Source organism: Leptopilina heterotoma, unplaced genomic scaffold, assembly GCF_015476425.1.
Source record: "Leptopilina heterotoma isolate Lh14 unplaced genomic scaffold, ASM1547642v1 Lhet_407, whole genome shotgun sequence".
Taxonomy (NCBI): domain Eukaryota; kingdom Metazoa; phylum Arthropoda; class Insecta; order Hymenoptera; family Figitidae; genus Leptopilina; species Leptopilina heterotoma.
In genome coordinates, this window is record NW_025111069.1 from 763,534 (window position 1) to 774,515 (window position 10,982).

The 10,982-nt window shown below is 27.4% G+C and overlaps 1 protein-coding gene across 2 annotated transcripts; it reads left to right on the forward strand.

Annotated features, from left to right (window-relative positions):
• Positions 1-2,948: 2,948 nt before the first annotated feature.
• LOC122506322 lies at positions 2,949-4,956 on the forward strand. 2 transcript variants are annotated; one of them, XR_006301993.1, is made up of 3 exons: positions 2,949-4,146; positions 4,253-4,583; positions 4,671-4,956. XR_006301993.1 is itself a non-coding variant. In XM_043618437.1 (2 exons), the coding sequence occupies exons 1-2, from the start codon at positions 3,605-3,607 to the stop codon at positions 4,263-4,265; spliced, it is 555 nt and encodes a 184-aa protein (XP_043474372.1). In that variant the 5' UTR covers positions 2,949-3,604; the 3' UTR covers positions 4,266-4,956. The 2 variants fall into 2 exon arrangements, 1 of the variants encoding a protein (XP_043474372.1); XM_043618437.1 differs by having other exon boundaries at positions 4,253-4,956.
• The last annotated feature ends 6,026 nt before the right edge of the window (positions 4,957-10,982 follow it).

Here is a 10,982-nt window from a genome sequence, read left to right on the forward strand (position 1 = left end):
ACAATTTTGATGATTTTTAGACATTTGAGTAACTTCTACTATTTTTTTCTACATCAAACAGGAAAGAATGTTTAGGTTTTAATTTTTTTATTGATAAACTATATCATTACACAAATTTTAAGCCCTTGTGGAACTCGATTGGATTAAAAATGACAATTCTACACTAAACTTAGTGAACGAATCTATATTCTCAATTTGTAGTATCCCAAACAGTTGCAGCAAAAATTGAAGTAATAAAATTTAGTTAAGCTCTAAAGTTACTAAAATCACTAATCAAGGATTTCTGAAATCGTAGATTTCGAATCCAATGTTAGTTTTCTAAATTTCAAAATGGCGGATCCAATATGGCGGACAGATTTTTAAAAATCGATTAAATTCGTCTTAAATTCGTTACTCGGGGGTTTTCGGGGTCGCTGATTACGAATCTGATGTCGGATTTCAAAAATTGAAAATAATGGATTCATAATGGTGAACGAGTTTTTCAAAATCCATCGAATTCGCACCTATTGGATCCGCCATTTTTAATTTTTGAAATCTGACATCGGATTTGTAATCAGCGACCCCAAAAACCCCCGAGTAACGAATTTGAGACGAATTTAATCGATTTTTAAAAACTTGTCCGCCATATTGGATCCGACATTTTGAAATATGCAAAACTAACATTGCATTCGAAATCTACGACTTCAGAAACTCTTGATTAGTGATTTTTGTAACTTTAGCGCTTAACTAAATTTTATTACTTTAATTTTTGCTGCAAATGTTTAAGGGACACTAAAAATAAAGAAATTAGTTTCGTTCACTAAATTTAGTGTCGAATTGTCATTTTTAATCCAATCGAGGTCCACAAGGGCTTATAATTTGTGTAATGATATAGTCTATTAATAAAAAAATTAAAACCTAAACATTCTTTCCTGTTTGATGTAGAAAAAAATAGTAGAAGTTACTCAAATGTCTAAAAATCATCAAAATTGACATGAAATTTCATCTTTAATTGAGTGTAACTCTCTTAATTTTTGTTGAATTTTATTGTGTGACCTATAGATCAAAAGGTAATTTAATAACCTTTGACAAGCTAATTTTCCTACAAGTAAGTTTAAGTGGCGTCGCACCTCGAAAATGCAAAATTTAAAGCTACAGAAAAATTGCACGAGGGAAAAAAATTTAAACTATGATTTGTTACTCAAAAAACACCTACTATTCAAAAAAAATGTTTTGTTTGATTGGCAAAAAAAGTTTTTAATTTGTAAACCTGCCACGGTGGGCTTGAACCAACTTTAAATAAAAAGTCTTGCGAAATGGGATATTTTTGTGGATTCCAATGTTACGTTCCGAGCAAGAGCGAGGCTTTTAAATGAAATTAAATAATTTATTTAAAATAGATTTTAAAACCAGTTAGCTGATTAATCAGGTTGGTAAAGCCTGATCTTTATTTTTATTGTAGGATCGTGATCACCTGTCAAAACTATGGGCTTTGCGTTAATAACAAGATAAATATTCCTTTTATTTAATTTATTGTTTATAGTAAGAAGAAAGTTACAATTGTTACAAATTGTTACTTACGTTTAATTACAGATTCGTTGACAAAATTATCGCAGGGTTGTTATAATTGGTTTTCTTGTTTTGAACTCGTTTCAATTGAATGAAACTGAAAGTTTGTTTTATTACACTTGTGTAATATTCACAACTTTATAACAGTTTTTGTGCTAAAATAACAGTTTCACGTTTTCTAAGTGTTAAATTATTTATCTTGCACCTTTTTAGGGGAAAGAAACTTGTTTCTAAGTGACAAATAATTATAACTTGCACCTTTATGGAAAGAATTAGTGAAATTTATACTATTAATTATTAATCACAAATACGACAGTTAAAATAGCAAAATTATCAACTCTAAGTGTTAAATTATTTGTCTTGCACCTTTTTAGGGGAAAGAAACTTGTTTCTAAGTGACAAATAATTATAACTTGCACCTTTATGGAAAGAATTAGTGAAATTTATACTATTAATTATTAATCACAAATACGACAGTTAAAATAGCAAAATTATCAACTCTAAGTGTTAAATTATTTGTCTTGCACCTTTTTAGGGGAAAGAAACTTGTTTCTAAGTGATAAATAATCTAACTTGCACCTTTTTACGGGAAAGAATACAATAAATCGCGTTTTAACCGAAGGGTCGCTCTACAATGATACTGTCCGCACTGAACTACACCGGAACTTTTGACAATCGTTCTGCTTTTTACAGCAGCTTATATAGTTTCTAATCTAATGCATTTTGGGGATGTTAAGTGGTGGAAACATTTTGTTTTGGGTGTTTTCACCACGCGCCGTTTTAGACACGTATACCATGCACCGTTTTAGTCACGTACGCCATGCACGATTTCAGGCACGTACGATATGTAATATGATCTTTTTATTCTATTATATCTTCATTTTATTGATTATTTAATTTTATAATTGCTAATAGATCCATTATTCGTCCAATTCAAACATCGATATGCATATTTAGTTCATTAATCGAATCAACAATCGATAATCGATTAATCGATTGTCGATAATCGATTTATCTCTGATTCGATCAATTTGAATGTATTTATATTTACAATTTGGTGATAATGTTACACATCGACAACTGAACGAACCAATAAACCAATTACCAATTAATTTTATTAATATTAAGTATATGCATTATGAATGCGTTTATTCTTTTTATATTTTCTTTTTATCATGCGTCATCTCTTTCATTCATGGCCTTACACTTGTCGTAAAAACATAGTTCGTAGATTCATCTTACTCTTTCATTCATATGAGTAGTAACAAGTGTTAATGACTCACATGAATGAAATATCAAAATATTTAATTATGCTTTTCTATTTTTATGCTTTTCTAATTTGAAATATAAAATGACAATGTAATATTTTTAAATTATGTTTTTAGGCATGGCTAATGTTACATTTATAATATTATTTAATTGATTATTTAAAGAAATTATTAAATTTATGAAAAATATATAAGTTTTGAAATATGTCGGGATATAACAGTCCTCCCTCCTTAAATTGTTCATCGTCCTCGATGGACATGTACTTTTAGTACATAAATTTTTCATAAATTTTACAATTTTGCTTTTTAATTATAAAAGATGTAATGTTGCTGACGAAGAACATTTTGAGTTAAGTGTAATAGATAAGTGTTTAAATTATACATCATGTGCAGTACGTGTTCAAAATTGAGAATGGCGAAGAAGAAGGTAAGTTGTTTTCAAAACATGGTTTCTCGGGTATCCCTCGGTCCAACTGAGTTGTTCAAAATCGTGAGAATCTTCATGCTCATCAAATTTTTGACTGATGATATCAGGATCTGTCGTCCCCACTTATACTGTTGAAGTCCTTTGTAATTAGTTCTTCATTAGCTATGAGTGATAACAGTTCAGTTAGTGACGCTTCCACGGTTGATTTGGTTGATTTTTATGTTCAAACAATGAGACCAGTTCCTCTATTGTTAAATCGAGATGTTTCTCATGGTAATAGTGTTTTTTGATTAGTTTTGTTTTGTTTTAATTTGTGTGTGTTTTCATTGTTTCCTTTTTTTTTTTATTCTTTATTTATAATATGAGTGATTCTATTGAAGAGATTGACAATGATGTGTCAGATTATGTGGACTTATTTGATCTCAATGTTCTTGAACCATTGAGAAATACTGATAACATTCAAGCAACTGTGATGCCACAAGTGGAAAATGTGACAGTTAGGGAAATTGATCCTGTTCCTTCTACTTCAAGATCAGAAGGACATTGGCACGCATCGAATATTCCAATAGATGTTCCGATAATTCCACAGTTGGATCATTTATTGACTGCTAACGTATCCAGACAAAGACTTATAGGACTACGCATGGTGGAATTGGAAGAACGTATGGGCATTTTTCAATTTGCTATATGGAAAATGCCTGTCGAGGGAGCAGCAGAAACAGTGCGTCGTTTGATTAGTGATATCACAGGCATTGAATATTCTTTAAATGAATTTATAATTGTGAGTGCCTTAGACGCGAATCGACAAGGTGTTTTAGTGCGTGTCTCGACTGCTAGTTTAAAACAATTAATTTTTAACTGTAAAATGTTGCTGATATTCCGGGGATACAATATTGACTATTTGTGAATATCAACTTTTCTTTCTTAATATGTGTATATGTGAGTGTGCTTGATACGATGTTAGTTTTTATTATATTTCACCCCTGTTTGTTTACTTTATTGTTTGCAGATTTTCTCAATAGTGCCTTTTCTCGTCGGCCCTTCAAAATAGAACTATTGGCTCAAATAATTTTTGGCGTTACTGAATTACACAGGATATCCCGGGAAATAAAAGAGTTAAGATGTTCCCGAGGATTTATTCCAAATTATCGGATGATAAGATGTCCTGACTCGCAGCTGAAAGTTGTTTTTCGCAAGGTGTCAGCCTCTTGGTCGGTGGTGAAAGGGGATTCGAGGAAATCGAGAAAATTGAAAACTTTTAAGTCGAAATTGGAAAAAAGATTGATGCGTTTGGTCACAGCCCTTATTGTATCATCACAAAATAGGACGAATCTCATAAGGTAATTTATGAATCTATATTTATTTCTTCTCTCTCATTTGTGAATTATTTGAAATTTTATAGATCGTGTTTTCTCCTTTTATTTCAGTTTGCGGGGTAAAAACGGACGTTTCTGTCGTTGTGGAAAATTCGTCTTGATAGATCGGAGACATTCGATATGTGCTTGTGGTGGTGACGTCGCAATCCTAACGAGGGTTGAATCCGATGAAGAAGAGATAGACGTAGTGAATTAATTATTACGAATTATTTTATATATATAATTTTATACACAAACCTATACATATTCACAAACATGCACACATATATATATACTTTCTAACAATAATTCATTTTATAATAAATTTATTTAACGTGACATCATCGGTGTTTTACTTTGTTTCCTTGTGTCTTTTGATCCCTTTTTATTGATTTTGAATTCTAAATTTCATTAATTATTTAATAATCATTTAAAACTTATTTAATTACTCAAATTAATATTATCTATTATTAATATCAATATTTATTTATCAATTATAAATGTTTTCTCTTTTATTTCAGAATTTACTTTAAACTATTAATTATGTACTATAAAATATTTCTTGTTATGTTTACTAGTTATTGCGTTGATAAATTGTATAATTGACTTTTTATTATTTTCATTAAATATATACCTATATGTATATATATATATTTCATATACTTCAATTTAAATTTTTATTAGTTCTATGATCGATTAAATCGATTATTTTCGCTCAGTTTCAAGAAGAAAGTATCCGAGGAGCATGAATATGCAGGGAGTATGTTCATGTGTTCGAGCGGAGATCGAGAGACTTCAACGCTTAGTTAAATGGTGAAGTCGGCCTTGAATTTCTATGCGGCCAGAGTCCCATTATTCCTTACCCTTTTGAATTTATTTCATCGTAATTTACCGTAATTTAAATAATAATAAAATTTTTAGTTTCATTATACATTGCCGCTAATAAAACATCAATTCAATCATTTTTATTTTATTTAATTGCCTAGTTGAACGTAATAATTGGTAGTAAAAGATATGTTGAAATTTTAAACTAATTATCTGTTTTGTTATTTTATTTTCTCATAATTTCTTTCATTTAATTAATTATTGTCTTTATTAAATTGATAATTAATAACAATAATCAATAATATTATAAATTTTATGAACGAAAAACCTTCATTTGTTAATAAGACTTAAAATCATTGATATTTTTAATTATTTATTGATTTACTTGTGAATAATTGATACGACACCTAGTGGTGCTTAGTTTTGTATTGATATTTTAATAATAATCGATTATGGTTCGATAATATTGAGACCATCTGTCGAGAATCGTATCAAGAATTCACGTATACTAAGAGTGTAAGCGACATCGAGTTGTGCATGAGCTGGAGACTTTAATGCCGCTCGATCTTGCTTACCGTATAAGAGAGGCGTGGGACTGTCTATACAATCATTGGGAAGGAGGCGTGGGCCTGACCACACACTGTGTCGCGAGAGATCCTCCTACACTTTCATGCTTCTCTGATATCTTCAGCTCAACGTTGGGACTTTTAACGCCATTTATTATTAACAATAACTGTTAATAATAGCAAAGGCTAATGTATTAATCTATTGTCTACCCTTTTACACATAATTATTGTATATTTAAAATTTTTAATTACTAATTTCATCAAAATATGACTTTTAAAGCAACAATAATTATTAATTGTTATATTGTTTATTAATAATTTATTAGTATGTTGTTAATAAAATCTATTAGATTGGTTATTATATATTATCAATAATTATAATATATGATTTATTTAAATTTTAATTTTTATTCCTTTTAATAATTTTCCTTATATTATTATTTTTTTTTTTTTTTGCTATTTTCATCTAATTTCTATAATTAATATTGATTGTTATTATTTATGTAATTTTAATTATTATTAATTTTATTGGTTAATTATGCAACTTTGATTAAATATTTATCTGATTCATTGTTATTTAATCAAGTTGGTCTTTATGTTAATTGTTAGTTGTTAATATTTTAGTTAACCAATTTATTATTTATTAACTTGTTTATTGTTAATTAAACTATCTTAATTATTAGCGTTTATTAATTACTTAATTAATTAATTTAAAAATTTTTTTTTTGTTAATATAGTATTATTCTAATTAATCATTAATTATTATAGTTTATGTTTTATTAAATTGAATGATATAATATTTATTGATATAGATATAATTTATATTTTTTTTTTGTAATTAATAATTAGTGATTATTTATTGATTAATAAGGATTAGTTGTTAATATTTTAGTGATTGTAGGTTAGTTAAGAATTATTAAAGAATATTTATTAATTATAGGCAATAATGTTAATTTCCTTGCATTTTTATTCGATTTCCATCATGAATTACGAAATTTTTAATTTGAATTTAAATTATTTGCCGCTTTTTCATGATGGCTGCCGAATCAAGCATGCGCTATATATACATAGCTTTAGATCTATTCATGCGATCGATGTTGTAGGCTTGAGGTTTTCGGCGCGCTGATTTGAATCGCGCTGCTTCTTGTAGTTTTATAGTAGCCTGGTTGTTTTAACTCTTATAGTGGCTTTATTTTTCCAAATTTTTCGGGATTTTTGGGCCTGGTCCTCCTTCCTTAGAGTGTACATTGTCCTCAATGTATGTGGGCTGCAATTGGGCCAATAATCCATATTTGTTGTTTATACGTTGGATCGATTATTCGATCTTTGTCTTCTCATTGTTACGACTTTATAAAGTACGTATAGGTTTTTAACTACTATCAATGCTATCAATAATAATAATATTTTGAAAGCTATTGACATATAATTAACAGCTTCCGATATATGTCCCAAAAATGGAATTTCCATCTGCAACATCAAATATATTTTAGTTTTTATTCTTATTTTAGGTTTTTATTAAAATGAGGAGGAAAGAAGAAGGCGACCGCCAAATCCCCTTCCTTCTTTTTCTTTCGTCCTTCTTTTAATTTTTTTTTTTTGTTTTATTGATTATTATATTTATACATATAGTTGATTGTAATATTGGGCGATTGATTACATGGTATTATTATAATTGATTATTATATTTCTTAATTTTAATGAAAATTTGAAGTAGTGTTTTTATTTGATCCAAGTGTTTTTTCTACTTCATGATTTTTAATAATTAATTAAAATATTGATTATAATAGGTGATAATGTAATATAGTTATTTAATATTATTATTTCTTAATTATATTTTTCATAAGTAATAAGGGTTATATTAATTGATTATTTAATAATATCAATATGTAATTCTTGGTGTAATATATTAATTATTGTAATTATTTATTAAGCATGGTATTGATTATATAATTATCATTTTAGTAATATTGCTTGTTATATAGAGTGATTAATATAAGTATAATATTTATGATTATATAGGTTTTGTAATAATGTGATTTTTATAATTATTTACATCTTGATAAACATTTTGTTCATTAATTAATAATCACATTATTTTTAATAATATTGTGTTAAATTTATCTTCAATATAGGGGTAAAATTTGAATTTTCGTGTCTCATTAACAGTCGGTATATTAGATAATTGGTGGTTATATTATCATATTGTTTTCTTTATTTTGACGGTTGGTAATTTGATTCATTAATTAGTTGTTTAGTGTTTGAATTCAGTTATTTTATATTGTTGTTAGTTAGTTGTATTTGTTTTTGAATTATTATTTTATTATTATATTGTTTTTATTTATCGGTTGTTGATTTGATTTGGATGCTGTGTTTTTCATGATCTCATCTAAGGGCTTTTATTTCTTCAGAATTTGCAAGGATCATCAGTTTTTGAAAATGACTCATTTGAAAACAAAACATTGAGATGGACGGAGGTGAGTGACATTTTGTTTTAATTAATTATATTTTTAATTTTAATATTTACTCATTTTATTAGTAATTAATAAAATTTTTTTTTTTTTGTGTGCTTTTAGAAAATAATAATAATGTTAACGAGGAAGGGCGTCGATGGAGGCACGCTGGGCCCAATGAAGGAGGTGATAATTTTATTTATATATTTTTTTTTTTGTTTGTTTTAATTAATTTATTATTTTCTATCATATTTAATATGTTTTATTAATAGTATTTTGTTTTTATGTTTCAGATTATGGTTACCAGAATATTTTGGTGACCCGTTTTATGGGAGGGGGAAGGGTTTTTATACCCCCTCCTTACATTAATTTAAAAATTATTGGCGCTGGGGACGGGACGAGATACGTCTTGTTCCCTGGTCAGGCCCGTTTTGGGCCTAGTTGTTAGATTTAATTTTTTTTTTGTATGTTTAATTTAGGTTTTTAATAATAAATAAAATTTTTTAAATTTAATTGTTTGTGTCTGTGTTTTATTTATTAGTTCTTCTTTTTTTTTTTTTTGATTGGCCCGTATTTATGAGCTCCGCAAGTTGAGCACATAAATATGGGCATAATACTCATGGCTCGCATTTATGGGCTTTGTGTATATAGAGAAGCCCATAATTACGGGTTTCATTATTATTTTTACTTGCACTTGTGCATGAATTTAAATGTGGATGGGGAATTTTAGATTTTTGTGGAATCTAGGGAATTTTATTTTAAGTAGTTTGTGAAGTCACTAGCTTTAAATTCACCATGATATATTTATTGATATTTATCATCTAGTGTTTTATCTAGAGACTTTTATTTTCAGTAGTTTTGATGAGTGTACCTTTATGTTTGATATTTTTATTTGGGATTACATTGTTAGTTATTGTTTATTTATCAATTAACTATATAATTATTTAAAATTTAGTGTTTAATATTATTATTTCATGTAATTTACAGTTTTTGTTGTAATAATGCGTATATTTCGTAAAAGGTACATTATACGTAAATTTAGAAAAGGATAGAAGTATTCCTTTTTTTTTTTCGTTATTATTTGCAATATTTTACAAAATTTTGAATTTTATACTTTGATTTAATAAGTTATTACTTATTTGATCCTATTTGAGTATATTTTTCAAATTTTTATTTAGAGAATTTGTTTATTTATGAGGATTTAACTTTTTAGAAAAGGATAGATATATTCCGTTTTTTGTTATTTCTTCTGGGAAAACATATATTTTACTATTTTTATGATTTGAACTTTTAAATTAATAATTCTATTAGTTAATTCTTGTATTATATTATGAAATTTAAGGTCGGTTTACAATAAAATTGACGTATGACGTGAATGTGATTCTATGTGTTTAAACTATTGGATAATGAGATAATTGAGATTTTTATTGTTATTTATAATACTCTGACCTTAATTTATTAATTTCATATTATAATTTATGGTCAATTTACAATAATTAATCGTAATAATTTAAAGATTATTTGTTAAAATGAGATTTTGTCATTTTAATTTTTGATTTGTCAATTTCCTAGTATATCGATTATGGTTAACAATATTCTTGTTTAATTAATCAATTTGTTTGTTTATTCATGTTAATTGAATATAATCGGTTATGTACATTTATTATTAAATTCCTTAATATTTTAGGAATTTCTCGACAGAATTGATTCGTTTGATAATTAATCGAAAGTTAATGCCATTTGTGACAATTGAATTACGTATCATCAACATGCTAAAATAACATCTTCATCGTGAAAATTAGCTTCAACTTTCATGTTAATGGTGTAAAATAGAAAGATTTGTTCATTCAAACTTGATTAAAATTACAATTTGCAAATTACAATCATGCACATATATATACATATATACATACATACACATGTATACTCATATACTTGCTTGTTTCTGCAATATTGCTTTATTGTAATTATTGCAAGTAATTAATTATTTATGTAGTAATTGATATTTTATTTTGATGAGTTTAAAAGAATTAATTTGTTTTACAGACTGTTAAAGAGAACTTTGTATTTTGGGTGCTTAGTCCCATGAACAAGTGGGACCAGGTAGCTCCCAAAATTCATCTGAATCATTGTCCTTATCATTGAATGGGTTTTGTTTATTGAGGATTTTCTTATTCCTAATTACGCTATAACAGTGTTCTTTTGTGTGCCCTCTTTTATAGCAATATTCACAGCAGTTTTCCCATTTATACAATTTTAATTTTATTAGTGAAGGTTCTTCGTGTGTCATAACATGAATTTTGTGTTTTAATGATCTTGGCTTTTCTTCTTCGCTAAAATAATACGTTTTGTTTAATTCTTTTAATATTATTTTTGCTGCTGAATGTTCGGATTCTCGAATAGTTCTACAACTATCTCCAGTTGCAATGAATGCATTGCTATTTTTACTCTCCAAAGTCTACCTAATTCAGGACCAGTGGTCTTGTCCACGGTATAAGTTGGTTTATCCAAATTATATTCTGCAGTCAGTTCTTCCAATATTC

Excerpts from the sequence above, each read along its gene's own strand:
- LOC122506322 (XM_043618437.1), top strand. The coding sequence starts at position 3,605 with ATGAGTGATTCTATTGAAGAGATTGACAATGATGTGTCAGATTATGTG.